At 35.5% G+C, this 15,527-nt stretch overlaps 2 protein-coding genes across 2 annotated transcripts; both read right to left on the reverse strand.

Annotated features, from left to right (window-relative positions):
* Positions 1 to 1,373: 1,373 nt before the first annotated feature.
* LOC103963254 (mitochondrial import inner membrane translocase subunit TIM10) lies at positions 1,374 to 3,534 on the reverse strand. Its single transcript, XM_009376049.3, has 6 exons — positions 3,329 to 3,534; positions 3,194 to 3,241; positions 2,792 to 2,844; positions 2,309 to 2,347; positions 2,103 to 2,172; positions 1,374 to 1,770 (listed from the first exon to the last, which is right to left on the reverse strand). Exons 2-6 carry the CDS (start codon positions 3,233 to 3,235, stop codon positions 1,720 to 1,722), a joined length of 255 nt encoding a protein of 84 aa, XP_009374324.1. The 5' UTR covers positions 3,236 to 3,241; positions 3,329 to 3,534; the 3' UTR covers positions 1,374 to 1,719.
* A 923-nt stretch (positions 3,535 to 4,457) lies between these two features.
* Positions 4,458 to 7,436, reverse strand: LOC103963253 (E3 ubiquitin-protein ligase MARCHF2). The gene is made up of 2 exons (XM_009376048.3): positions 6,859 to 7,436; positions 4,458 to 5,204 (listed from the first exon to the last, which is right to left on the reverse strand). The coding sequence occupies exons 1-2, from the start codon at positions 7,230 to 7,232 to the stop codon at positions 4,982 to 4,984; spliced, it is 597 nt and encodes a 198-aa protein (XP_009374323.2). The 5' UTR covers positions 7,233 to 7,436; the 3' UTR covers positions 4,458 to 4,981.
* Between the last annotated feature and the right edge of the window lie 8,091 nt (positions 7,437 to 15,527).

A 15,527-nucleotide genomic window follows, 5' to 3' on the forward strand; every position in this document is an offset into this window, starting at 1 on the left:
TATCCGGGTACATTTGATTTATAGTACATTTGAATTTTTTTAGTACACATTTATTTTCATATGTAACATAAATTTTAAAATACTAACAAACAAAAAAAATCACAACTGCCAACATAAAAAGGATATAATCTTTCCCTAAAAACAAAATATATAGTCTTCAATGACATTTTTGTGGAAAACAATATAATCTTCAAGGACATTTTTGTAAAAGTCTAAAAAACAATTCCGATAACCAAAAGAAAAATAAATAAATAAATAGATAAAATTTAAAAACTCTACTTCACAGGAGAGAAGTCCCAGTGGTGGGGTTGTACCACGCAAAAATTGAATCGTCTCAGTTTTCAAGTATTTTTGTTTACTTTTATTTTTCTCTCTTTGGAGTTTGATTTCCCTTTGTGTTTGCTCTTTTGCTTTTTTGAAGTCTAAATTGCGGCCAAAAACATAGACGAAAAATTATGGCAAAAATCTGTCGATAGATTCCGACGCGACTCTGAAAGGGCAGCGGTGATCGAGGTGAGATCAGACACATGCCGCAATGGGCAGTGAAACCCAATTTCAGGAGCAGCGACAGCCCGTATTGGTGGAGTTGAGCTCATGACTCTGATTCCCATTTGAATAATTTATATGGTAAACTGTCAATTTAGTTCCTGAATTATCACCTCAGTGAAAATTAGGCTCTTAAATTATTTTTTCAGAAAAATCAATGCTTGAATTATAAAAATCTGCCAATTACATTCCTAATATTATATTCAAAACTACTATATTTGAATTATAAATATCTGCCAATTACATTCCTAATATTATATTCAAAACTACTATATTTAATTTTCTGTTAATTTAAGTCACGTTAATTACATAAGTTAATGAAAAATTGGATAAAATAGCTTTGAATATAATAGTAGGGATGTAATTAGCAATTTTTAATGCATTTAGCGATTTATTTTACCCAAAAAATAATTCAAGGACCTAATTTTCACTAGGATGATAATTCAAGGACTAAATCGGCACTTCATCCTAATTTATATGATAGAGCAACTCAGAACAAATAGGTAATTCATCGTCTCTGATTCGCTTATGCATGTCAGCCTTTTTGTTCTGAGTTGCTCCGTAGAATGAAATTTGAGCAATTGACAATTGTAATTCGCTTGCAAGGCTGACATGCATAAGCAATTCAGAGACGATAAATTACCTTTTCCGTTCCGAGTTGCTCCGCTGAGTCGCGAGCTCAACTCCACCGATATGGGTTGTGCTCCAGAAATTGGGGGGGGGGGGGTGTCACTGCCCACTGCGGCATGTGTCTGATCTCACCTACACTATTCAATTTCAGAGTCTCATGGGCGACGAATTTCTACCAGATTTTTTTCCTCAGGAACTCCTCGTAACTCCTTTTCTTTAACAAAGCTGCTGAAAATGTATAAGTATCACAACATTTTACAGTGTAACCATAACCATCGAAAACAATGGCAATTATTCAAGAAAACAAAATAATTAAGAACTCTTCACTATGAATGCCCAATTCTACTATGGACCTGAACATAGGGCGACTTATGATAAAACCTGTCCCTATTTCTTCCGGAGACCAACAAAATGGAATCACCTTATGACAGTATGAGAAAAACAAAAGGGCATAACAATGCAAACAACTACAATCTCCACATCACCGGAGAACCAAGCATCTGTCCGAGGAAGAGCATGTCTCTAACGGGACTAGACAACATTTTACATGGGAGGCCTACCAGAACCAAGCAGCTGGCCGACTAGATTAGTCACCTGCAAACAACAAAATGTTTCAATCGTATAAACATCATAAAAAAAAACTTTCATTTGCATAATCATAGATGCAGCAGTAGCAAAAATTGTGAAGGTTTATCGCTTACTTTCCATCAAAAGCATTCAACTGGTAAAGACTAACACTCAAATTTAAAAATATATACTCTAAAAAATTGCAATCGCAATAGTTTTCGGAATTTTCAAAGAAATTATTTGAAGAGATGCAGTGGAAGTAGCTAAAAAGAATAAATTGAAGTGACAAATACCAATGACAGCAGAAATGAACAAATAAAAATATTTGAAGGATGACTGGGATTGTTCTTATAACTTACATGCCAATATTTAGACACGCACCGATCAATGCAACTGTTTTCACCCATGTTTAGCTCAGACTCCTTGTACCTGTATGTATTTGACAATTCACATTTACTAACTTGCATAACTTCAGTATTCAAAAAAGGACCTTAAAATAAACTGCTGTATATCTTTCATAGAGGTCCATAAAAACTAAATAGAGAAAGGAAAAGAGTTCTCATACTTCTTCTCAACGCACTTGTTGAAACATGTGTGGGTAAGCCTGCATCAATAAACAATTAAATGCGTAAGTGAAAACCGGCTAACCACTGGGGCCAGGCCAAAGTATTAGAGATGGAAAATTGCACATACCAAAGTGGCATTCACAACCTAGAATGTGCTCAGTGAAAGTGTATACCACAAATGCAAAGGACTCTAATGCTCACACATTGAAGCCACAAGACTTCCAAATAAGGTCGCTTTAGAAATATCGTCCAGAAGCCTTGTTTTTTAATGAACAATCATACATGCTCATCAACACAAAGTATTAAGTCCAACGGAAATAATCGTGAAACGGGTAAAAGCCAACATAAATAAACAAACAAATGATAACGATTATGGAAAAAGCCCCTAAAAGTTTCTCAAACTAGAATGCACAACCCTTTCTGCCTTCCATATAAAGCCACATTAGTACACCGTGATATCTAACGCCATACAGAAAACTTACTTGTTGAACAACTCAACCCTGTATTCCATCTCCTTCTCTGCCATACCAAAAATCTGCACATTCGTTGAAAACAAACTTCAAAACGCCAACATGGTTTGAAAAACACAACTTTTATGGCAACAATTCATAACAAAAATAATAGCAATCCATAAACATCAACCATATTGCTCCATCCAAACTCGAGGAAATGCCTCGGCTTCACTACTAATGTCGAAACACCGCCACCATCGACCCATTATGCAAACTAGACCGAATATGACTACACCCGAATTCAAAGAATACACAGATTCCCAACACCCATTAAAAAATCTGACCATGAATTTCCAATCTTGGGCAAACTTGAAATCCTATTAAAACTTCAAAAGGTAGAAACTTTAGAACAATGAAGAAAAGGGCACTCACCTGTTCCTTGTCCAAAACCGTCGGCGCATTAGGGGCAGCCATTAGATCCTGAAAACCCCCAGTTAATTTACACGATTCCTTCGAAACCGAAACCGAAATAGAATGAAGTAGCAGAGAGGGTTTAAGTAATCTTACTCGGTGGGAGAGAACCGAAAGTGTTGTGATTGCAAGCTCTCAGATGCAGAGGGTTTTAGGTATCTGATTTGAAGCTGCAGCAGGCAAAATTGGAAATAGCACTGGAGGTGGAGGTATACCGCACCAATTAGGGTTTTAGGAGTTAGTCTACCGTGTACGTGAGATAGACGGAAGCACAAGCCGTTCACTGAATTTCTATCCCCGAAAAGCAGAGGATTAATACCCTCTCTTTTTCCCTTGGTACACAAGTAGTGGATAATTTCACAAAGGCCCATGCTTGTATTATTTTGTTTAATAAACAATATTCTCTACACTAAAGGGAGGTGTTGAATTAACCTCACACTGAATTAACAATAATGTGATTCAAATTTATTTATGACGAGAATCGAACTTAAGAAGAATATTACTAGACCGTAATACTGAGTGACTTTAAAATTAGTTTTTGAAAAAGAAAAATATTTTAATTTTAATTTTTTTATTTACTAAATCACATTTCAACAGCCATTTTTTTTTATTTTTTTATTTTTTATGAAGGTGACCAAAAGGTGGCGAAGCCACGATCGTTCATTCTAGGGCCGAAAAGACTCAGAAAAAAAATTCAATATCAGCTTTCTTTTGGCCATCATCATGCGATTCACCTGCATAAAAAATTGAATATAGAACGAGTTGTGTGGAATAAGAACCTGAAATTCGCTCTAACTATTAGACCGCCTGGTGGTAATTTACTGTACACTGTTGTTCGAATCCAAAACTCAATTTTTTTTGCACTTTTTTGGGTATCACAATCTAGTAATCTACTAATAAGAAGTCACATTTTTTCTTTATGAAAAGACAAAAATCCCCTAATGCTTTTACCATCTCCTTAAAATCATGGAGACATGTTTAGATGTTTATTGGATAACAAGTTTTTTGTACTTAATCCCTTTCAAAATCTCCAATCTGCAAAGGTTTGTAGCTTAAGTAGTTAAGTGTAATTGGTCACGTGCTCAAGATTATGATTTAAATTTGCTAATGAGCCTAAACAAAATGTTATGTGACATACTGGTGCGGACAGTACAAACACCCAGGTAAACTGAATAATACTCATAACTTGAAGGAATCAATCTGAAACACTTGAAGGCTCAGGCAGAGCATTTGAATAAACCGGAGATTTCGAATTCATGGCGTTCATGCCGGTAACTTGTATGTTACAAGGATCATTGAGTAGGTACATACTGTCATTAACCTTTTAAATCAACGTAGACGCCAACAGCCTTCGTTGTTATGCTTCATGAACCATGACTTATAGGTACTAGGGCTTTATGGCATCTCCACTGAGTTCTTCCACACTGAGGAGTTCTTAACCGTACAAATAAAACATGCATACACGAAAGCTTTGCCAGACTAAGCACACAATGAAGACAGCAGATGGAAAACAGGTTCTTAGCCCCACTCATCCAAAGATACTATAACTTACTATCGATAGCCATGCGGAATAATTTATATTACAGATGACGGAGAACATGCGTAGAAATTTGGAGCTAAGCCTCCAACAAGAACATAGGGCCTAGTAGGAAGGCGTACAGACAAAGTAGCAGCATCAACAAGAGGAGAAGTGGAAAACTGCAACTTACCCCTACACATTCAGAGCCTTTTTCTTTTCCCTGCTGGTGTTCATGAAAGCACTTTGAAGTGAAAAAGCCATGAAATTACAAAGGCAAGGATCATGCAGGCAAGCAGGAAATTCATAATGCGGCGGCCATGCCACATGGTTCGGGTTTCAACCAGGATCATGGGTGCTGCTGGTACTGATGCGGATGTGGCAGCAGTGGCATTTGACTCATTTATCTGCTCACTGGAAATGTTGAATGCAGTGACGCCACAGATCTCGCAGGTTCTGTAAATTAAATAAATAAAATTATGCTTTGTAACAGTAGAATAAAACCTATGTAGAACAAGAATTGAATTGAACCACATGTGCAGTTTACTAAATTATCTTTACCATTAAACTTCATGTGAAAAACAAGACCAGATTGAAGTAAGAAAAAAGAAAATACATAGACAGAAAACAACATGTCACCTAGACAAGACAACTAATTGCAATCATAATGCAACGTATTAATTGCTTGTACAAAGAAAGAGACAGAAAGAAATGAACTATGGGGATTTTGAACAAACATAAAAGTGTATAATCAAAGCACTCAAATATCACCGGTCATCAGTAACTTGTTGGCAACACTTCTTGAGTTCAACATCAAAGTGCTGAATAATTAACTACCAGAAAGCACTCAAATAGGCCAGAATGCCATACAATCACTATCAAACAATGTGGCCAGGAATCTTCTATTCCTGTTTTTGGTAAAGAGTCCTGTCGTCAACATGTCATTCCATTTGCTTGCCATGATAACCAAAATCAAAATAGAATAAGCATGCTATCCTTTACTGATCCTGGTTATTAATCAAGCAAGTCTCTTAACCAATCCGTCTATAGTGTACGTTATAGTATTTATCATGTGATGCGGCTTAGGTAGACTATAATCTCTTGTTGCCAAAGTTTGGAGATTTCCTTGCAGGGGATATAGTGTGCAAGGTCCTAAGAATTTACCAAATTATCATCTTTGGAGTTATAAATAGAAAAGAAAATAGAATCCACATATAGTTTTTTTTCTCAAATTTATAAACGAAATAAAATGGTGACTGAACCAAGGAGCTAAAATTCATTTACGCAAATATCAACTTTTCGTAAACCATAGGCATGATTATATGAAACATTTACCTCTAAATAAGAAGCATACATAAAGAAATACATGGCACAAGATATCTACTTTTAAACACAGGAACTCAATTCTTGCACACAAAGACGACTCCTTTAGCCCACATTGGAACGCCTACTTTCCACTAATGTAAATGCCACAGAAGACGTGCCAATAAAAACTCTAAACTTATAGTGATTGATATCTTTGAGTTTGGATGGATTGTACAAGTGCTGACCAAGATTTGTTCTTCTACAAAATTTTCTCAATCATGTGGGCAACGTGATCTGTCTCATTCAACTTTCCTTTAAGAAGCAAAATAATAAGAACAATGGTGACCACTACATGAAAGGAAAGAAGCTACTTAGCTAGTAAGCAATCGAATAAGCTGAACTCTCGGGAGCAGGAACCTAAACGCTACCAAGATGGTCTATTATTCAACAAAACTACACATGCTCATAGTAAGATCATAGTTTGAAGTGAAACCAGATCAAAGTGAGAGATCCGACTCCCGAATACAATTACAATTACATCCATGTGCACTTCAATGCAGAATTGCAGAGACAGAAAGAAACATAATCCTAAAGTTTATGTACTCATCTTGTTTTTAATCTCCAAAAGGTAAAACTTCACCACAAAACAAGCCAATTTGTTCCATTAAGCGTCATTCGGATGAAAATTAAACAATCAGACGAGGAAAACATCCAGAATCCAGCAAATGGGTGTTCGTAATTACAAACAGAAACACCAAAAATCAAAGAAAATAATGAATTGAATTCAGAAAAAGTTTGTACTCACGTATCTCCCTTGATCTTGAACCAAGTCTCAGCACATTGCTTATGAGCAGCCCCCAAATCCCCCTTGCAAGAACACCCCAAATCAATTGGGACCCCAGAGCCAGAGTCAGTCCCACCGCCCCCTTCCAAACCCATGTGGCAAATCCTGCAATTTCTCTCAACTTTACTCAAATGCAGCACCTTCTTCAGCTCCAGAACCCCACTCTCCAAATCCACCTCCTCCACTGGACAATCCGACTCACAAGACTTCCTCCGGACATTGCCCGACTCAGACATAGAGTGCCAAGATTGGTCGTCGTCCGAGTCATCCGAGACCGACGCGCAGCCGCCCCCGGTGGCCGAACGGCGGTGGTGGGTTGCCTCGGAAGCTGACATTCGTGAAACCCAGAAGGAGAAATGGAATGAAATGGTGTAGGGAAGTGTTAAAGTAGCGGCATTTGGATATCGAACATGGTGGGGAGGAGAGAGAGAGAGAGAGAGAAGTCCGGGAGCCAAGGCGAATTATAAGGAGGATGGTGGGGGTAAAACTGCAGCGATCAGAGAAGTGTTTAAAAGGAGTTCAAAGGATCATAATAAAAGACTTGTAATCTTTAAGGCTGCCAGTTGTGGGACACTCACAGACAGAGGCACAGGCGTTACTGATAGAGACAAAGGTAAGACTTAAGTCTTACGAGTGTGTGCTTCCAAGAGTTTACAAGTCAGCAAACATAAAGAAGTTTCACATAGCACGTTTTCTAATAGTATTTTGCTGATTTTTTTAGGGATTTTAACGAAAAACTCTCATTATTGTTCACTTTAACGAAAAAATTTTACCCTTTATTTTGTTCTTTCAAATTATTTTCATTAGTTTTTCTAATTTTCATATGTACCTCAAATGTACCTGTCTAGAGTCTCTACCGATTTCTCAAGAGCATTTTACTGATTTCTTCCATGAACTTTGTGAGCAAAATTTCGTTGTCTTCGATTTTGATGAATTTGTACTTAAAAAATAAATAAACATATTTGATCAAAGATCAAAGCGCGCCCAATGAATAAGTCAGTTTCTTTGAAAAGAGAGAAAGTTTTAGGACTTGATTGCATAGCAAAAGATTATCAAAATTTGGTGGAGAGTGAGATATTTATAGGAGCTAAGGCCGGTCACATGGGTAAGGTTTGACATGCCATGTGTCGACATCCGGTTGGTCCAAATGTTTCATTCGTAAAATGAAGAGGAAAGAATTATCCGGATATTGTTTAATTAAATAATATTTTGTGATTATCTTGTAATATTGTTGATTAGGTATGATTGTAATTCATTACTTGATTGAGTTGATCTTAAATTAGGAGAGAATAAAGATAAGATTTAGTAATTAATGCTATCTTTAATACTTTTCACTTTTCTTCTCACCAACGTAGTGTTAGAGTGGATTAAATGTAATCCTAGTCAATTTAAGAAGGGCTAGCCAATTTAAGAAGGGCATTATCTTCATTTGCCAGTAAAAATCCACGTGTATACTTCAAGATTTTTCAAATTATTTTTTGCTCCACAAAATTTCTCCTCGCAGTCCCGTTGTCGAATTTGTCCCCTAAACATTTAGTCAATGGGGCAACTCATTTTCTATCTATAGATGGTGGATTACCCTAGTAGACCAAATCTTATTCTTCAACACATTATTTCTAACTCATTATCACTTTTTTTTAGTACAACTGATATATAAAAACTCATTATCACTTAAAAAAATTAAAAAAAATAAAAACTCATCTTCTACCTCCGTCTTTGACAAAATTTGAAAATGTTTCCATTTCTTTCAACTACTATTAATATTGTGAGTTATTGAATTCAAGTTAAGCATATACTAAAGTCACTAACTACTTCATAGAGTAGTCTGCGTTAAAAGAAAGGAATCCAAAAATATAGAAATATGTTTAACCACAATCTAATCCTCTTTGATAAACCGTAAGATGTACATCATTTTATGAAACTGGAACAATGCTCATTCTAGATAAGTAATACAAAGAAGGTAAATACAATTTTTTCATGGTAAAGCAAATTCCTTCCGATTACCCTTTTTTAACTTCTAACACTTCAGAATTTGACCTACCACTCACGTAAAAGAAAGAAAAATTATTCATTTACATCATTGATATGAAATGTTACAATAAGTTGCTTTCAAAGTTAGTACCCCTGCAAGGAATAGCTAGTTCTACATACATTACTATAAAAAATATTTTGCACGACGAAATTTTGGTCCCGCATGGTTCGTCATGCAAAGCTCGTGAAAACAGGGTTTGCGCGACGGAAATTAATCTTCGTCATGCAAAATAACTTTGCATGACGAAGACTAACATCATGGAAAGCTTTGTGCGATGAAATACTTCGTAGTGCAAAGATTTTTGTTTTTTAATTTTTTAATTAAAATAAATTAATTTAATATTTTGCACGACGAAATATTTTATCATGCAAGGTTTTTGACTTTTTAATTATATTAATTGTTTGCGCAACGAAATATTTGATAGCACAAGATTTTTCGAATTTTTACTTTTTTAATTTAATTTAATTGTATGATTTTACTTTTTTTAATTACTTTAATTTAAATTGGCATATTCAAAATAAAATTACGTATGAAAAATAGTGATCAAATTATCCAATATATATAATATATTCAAAATGTACACATAAATTAATAAAGCACAATAATAAAATCCTAATACAAATCTATTGTGGTGATAGTGGCGGGGGACAAGGTTCGATAGCGTCCTAATCCTCAACTTTAACCGTCAAAGTCTTGACAATTCCCTACAAAAAAAAAACAAATATGGTCAAATAACAAAAAAATAACATAAAATAATACAAAAATTTGGCATAATCTCCCCTAAAATTGGTGTACCCCAAACTCCACTCCTCACACTATACTCGACCCCAAACCCCGCACCAAACTCAAAACTAACTCAAAAAACACATATTAATGAAAAAAATTAAAATTTGGGGAGAATATACCTTTTGGCAAGATTGAATGAGAGGGAGGAGTGAGTGTGAGAGAATTAGAGGAGATAGTGAGAGAGAGATGAGAGAGTGAATGAGAGTGAGAGATAGTGAAGAGAGAGAAGAAAGATTAAGTGAGAGGAGTGAGTGTGAGAGAGAGGGTTGGATTTGGAGAGAGGAAAAGCGAAAGAAGAGGTAAAAGTAGAGAAAGACATTGAGAAAATGATGGAGGGGTCATTTTGGTTTTAAAAACCGTATCACTTTACGTGACAAAGGATACGAGTTTGTGCGACGAAATATTGGTCACACAAAGTCTTAAAAAAAATTTCCCACGCGCCATTTTTGGTGCCCACCCAAATTTTTAGAGTTTTGCCTGACGAAGTGTTGGTCGCGCAAAGTTTTGCGAGACGAAAAATTGGTCACGCAAATTCTTAAAAAAAATTTAAAATATAAATAAATTAAAATAATAAGGTTTAGGAGATCAAATGTGTACTCATAGCGCAAAGAAAATAATAAAAAGTAAAGAAATAATTTAGCTTAACAATATAAAACATAAAAATAAATAAAAAAATAAGTAAATAAGGGTTAGGTGACAAAATATTGATATTTGTCGCACAAAGTTTTTAAAAAATAATAAAAACTTATGAAAACAACTATATTTTAAAATTTATAATATAAAATTAAATAGAAAACAAAAATAAATTGGACACATGTATACATTATGACGTTGCGCTATTAATTTTTGCTCAACAACCCCATTGTGGCGTCGCAACAAGTTATATTTTTTTTAAAAGTATTATTATAAAATTTACTAAAAATGTGACTTTACTCTCTTCAAATTCAATTTTCCTTTTTTACATAAAACCCACAATAATATATTTTTCTAACAAAAACCCAATCCAAATTGTCAATCCCAGCTTGGGGCGGATCACTTCTCAGGCCCGCTCCACCACCATAGCACAATATTGTCCGTTTTGGGCTTATCATTCCCTCACGGTTTTATTTTTGGGAGCTCACGAGCAACTTCCCAGTGGGTCACCCATCATGGGATTGCTCTTCTCGCTTAACTTCGGAGTTCCTACAGAACCCGAAGCCAATGAGCTCCCAAAAGGCCTCGTGCTAGGTAGGGATGAGAATATATATATATATATATATAAGGATCACTCATCTGGACGATGTGGGATGTTACACGAACTACAATAATGAATTTAAAGCTACTTAATAAATATATATACCATTCAATTTCTTAAATGTTATACGTACAAAATAAATAAATTTAAAGCTACTTAATAAATACACACACACACACACACACACACACACCATTCAACGATCCAACCATCAAACTTGTTTGTATATATTTCAAGATCATATAGGCAAAAATTTGAAAAAAAACAAATATTCAAAGATCAAGTAACGGGATAAAACTTTTCGACGATTATAAACAAAAAATCATGATTTAACGGTTATTTTAACTCCGATTTTGATGATCTTTTACAGTTACACTCCTTGATCCTATATGAATACAATGAATGAATTTGATCTTCAATTTAAAATATTTACACTAGTGGATACCACAAAATCTTATGTTATACTTAATGAAAGTATAAATAAACTCTAAGTATTATTGACTCTATTGTTTTGATAGAATACACATTCTACAAGAATCTATTGTTTTGATGGGATACGTATTCTACAAAACTAGTTTCAACGATCCAACTATCAAACTTGTTTGTATATAGTTTGAGATCTCATACGCCAAAAATGGAAAAAAAAACAAACATTCAAAAACCAAGTAACGGGACAAAACTTTTCAACGGTTATAAACGAAAAATCACGATTTAACGGTTATTTTAACTCCGATTTTGATGATTTTTTACAGCTATACTTCTTGGGCCTATATGATTACAATTACTGAATTCAATCTTCAATTTAAAATATTTACACTAGTGGATACTACAAAATCTTATGTTATACTTAATAAAAGTATAAATAAACTCTTAAGTGTTAGTGAATCTATTGTTTTGATTGGATACGCATTCTACGAAATTAGTTTCAACGATCCAACCATCAAACTTGTTTTTTTATACTTCGAGATCATATACGCCAAAAATCGCAAAAAACAAACATCCAGAGACTAAGTAATGGGACAAAACTTTTCAACGGTTATAAATGAAAAATCAAAATTTAACAGTTATTTCAACTCTGATTTTGATGATTTTTTACAGCTACATTCCTTGATCCTATATGAATACAATGAACTAATTCGATTGTCAATTTAAAGTATGTTTTTCTAACAAAAACCCGATCTGAACTACAATAATATATTTAAAGCTACTTAATAAATATATATATATATACCGTTCAATTTCTTAAGTTATACATACAAAATAAAAAATGAAAATAAATTGGTTTAGTTGATGAAATATTTGGATTACGTCGCACAAAGATTTTAAAAAAATATTTTATTTATTTTTGTAAAGATTTTGTGCGGCTAAGTTTAAAGTTTTGTATGTGTGTTTCATCTTAAATAGAAGCACTATCAAAGTGACACACAATGTAGAAAATCCGTCTTCGGGTGAAGGTTCCATACCTAGGGCTATAGGACGAAACAAGGCACAAAGGTTGAAGGAAAAGGGCAAGGCAAATGATGATTGCGCCACTCAACACAAAGTGGCGGCCTCATTGTGCTTAACAGTAGAGCAAACTGCCTTTGAGGCAGAAGAAGGGAACCGGCATGAATTACTGGCCAAACAAATACAAGAAGAGATGTATGGTAAGAATATGGAAAGGAACACTTTGAATTACACTCCAATGAGTAAGGCCTATTTTGATAGGAAAAAAAAAAAAAGAAATTATGACCCGACGACAGTTGTTTACCTTTGACTATACTCCTACAATGGCGGATGATGAAGATGATGTTGATTATGGATATTAAATTTAAGTTGTTGTAGTTTTTAAATTTAAGTTAATGTTGTTTTCAAATTTAATTTGTAGTTTTTAAATTTAATTTGTCTTTTTTAAATTTAAATTGTAATTTTTAAATATAAGTTGTCGTTTTTAAATTTAAATAATGAATTATGTTTGGCCTTATGGCCTTTAGTTGGAGACGGTTTTTTGTGATAGGGCTAAAACGAGCCCTATGGCCCTCGATTGAAGATGGAAGCAAATATGGCCCTGTACTGTTCATTAAAATATTAATTTCTTGGAGGGCCAGAGGGCTAAAACGAGTCTTCTAGCCAGCCATCGGTTGGAGATGGCCTTAGGGTTCAGACATTGCGAATATTCAAAAAACTAAATCGATATTATTATTTCAAATTAGAAGATAGTAGCAGCAACTGTTGGTCTAAACAAGTTCCAGAAGATATCATGCAATCGATTCCATAAAGGCTATGTGTTCGGGCGAAGATTTTTCCAGAGAGGGCTTCTCGGCTCTTAACACAGCTCCCCAAGGGATTGGTGGATGTGTAGTCGGGCTCTTACTTGCTAATGTGCTGCAACAAGAGGACAAAGTTAGTTTTGAAAGGTGTCTTTGTAGGTAGGTGTAGGCCTTGAGGCTCGTAATCAAAACTAAGTGCTAGGCGTGCTACTGCCATCTCAGCATAATAGATGTAGAACAAGATTGTGTTTAGTCGATTACTTGCGCCCCAAGTTACTCGGACTTCTTATTATCAAAGGATTGTCGTGGATGGGTTAAGTCCACATTAAGTTCTTTTTCTTGGCTTGTGACCAAGGACTTTCAATTCATAGTCTTGTATATTCGAATAAGGGGAGTCCAGATCCCTTAAGTCATTTGTTTGGTTCTTGATTGGTTTTAAATGAAAGCATATGCATTAAACTGACCAGATCTATATACAAATAAGACTTTTAAAGTAGGAAAACAGCCGGATATGACTTGAATACATACTGGAGAACGCATTAAGTAATAAATCTACAAATTCAGAAAGTAAACAAAGAGTTTCGGGCAAGATTTCACCTTGTCTAGCAATGTTGAACCTCTTGCAATCACTTCTCTCTGAGTTTACAGAGATTTCTATGATAAAAAGGGATGGATGGTAAACCAGTTTACAGAAAGAAATCGATACTACGCCACTAGGGGTGATAGCAAAGCTTCTAAACAAGACAAAAAATAGCTTTTGCGAGGGAGATATCCTGAAAAGGACTGAGATATAGGCTGCTTACAACTTTTAGATGCAAATCTGGCTTGAGAGCAGAGTTTGAATGTTTGTTTGTTTGATTAGTTGAGTGTCCTTGTCTCTGGGCCTCTTCCTCATTTTATAGGCAAATTAGCCCGACTGCAGTGACTTTGCTCTTGCCCGAAAGCGCTTGGAGGGTAGTGAGTCATTAGCTTTTTACTTGTAGTGCCACTGAAAAGTGTTTTTTGGCTGATTGTGAGTTAGTCCCCATCACTTGACATTTAAGTCATAGGCACATGGTCTATGCATTAATGGGAATGTGCCAATTTGTCTCTGGGCTTGATGCTTGGGCTTCGGGCAAGTGTCCCTTCAGTTGGTATCTCTGGGCTTCCACATACTTGCAACCCAATGTTCAAACATTAGCCCAAACATTATGTATTTCAGATTGCTATCAGAATCGTGCAGTATGTCGTTCTTGGAAAGCCAGTGTTAATATGGCAATTTCAGGTAAGTTGTGTCGTCCCACTCCAGAACTGTTGTGGCTCATGCTCTCATTTCATCCACTCTCCACCCTCAAGAATTTTTTTTTTCAGCTTGAGTGACCGACAAGTTTACAAACCAAATCTCATCCGCACTATTTATAATATGAACATGCTTGATTGTGTTGGGTCGATTGAGGGGTGGTTGATCATGCCGGATAATGCTCTTTGGCGACCGGAGGCTTTTATTATTAACAATAATGCGGTGCGCTTCTTCTTTCTGAATCCAATGTCAAGGGCTGGAGTGATGTTTCCATCCTCCAAATCCACCCTTCCTTGCAAATGCAGCGGCAAACACCTTGCTTTGTCCCTATCAAAGTATCAGCCTCTTCAATACCAACAAGCCATCATTGCTTTGTGGCCAGCCTTTGCTCAAGAGGTCATGTGGCTTTCTGTAGACCGACTAATCGATCATGGACCCTCACTGAATCTCCACCTCGTACCCAACGATTTCGAGTGTTTAAGTTGGAGCAGAATGCCGAGGGCCTTCCTCTGTGGGCAGAGGTTGTTGACCTTGGTGATCGGATATTGTTTATGAGCAAAGCCGGCAGCAAATTCATCTCTGCCAGCTATGGCCTCAAGTACCACGACAAGACGTTCGAGAAAAACTGCATCTATTTTGCTTATGATAGTCTTTGTTTGGTTTCACGTTGGGGTGTTTTCGTTGACAACCAAGAGTCCTTGGTAGCTTAATTAGCTCTACTTTAATAATCTTTTTGCATAACTGTGAATACTAATCGTAGCTTAATTGGCTCTGCTTAACCTCTGTGTAATTTAATTCGGGTCCATAGGGGCCTTGTACTTTACAGCCGAGTCAATTTGTTTGAAGTTCATCTCAACTGCCAGTTAAAATTGGATTTAGTTTTTTTTTTTTTTTTTCTTTTTCCTATTACCTTGTTTTTTGTATTAACTCCTTTCGATAATTTTAGTTGAATACACCATATATCTGTGAATTTTAATAAACTTAAATTCTAATTGAATACCCAGAAATCCCTTATTCTCTCATTCGCTCCCTGTTTCTAAAGTTTCATAG

This window comes from the organism of the source record quoted next, unplaced genomic scaffold (genome assembly GCF_019419815.1).
Source record: "Pyrus x bretschneideri cultivar Hongxiangsu unplaced genomic scaffold, Pyrus_bretschneideri_v1 Contig5, whole genome shotgun sequence".
In the NCBI taxonomy this organism is placed as follows: domain Eukaryota; kingdom Viridiplantae; phylum Streptophyta; class Magnoliopsida; order Rosales; family Rosaceae; genus Pyrus; species Pyrus x bretschneideri.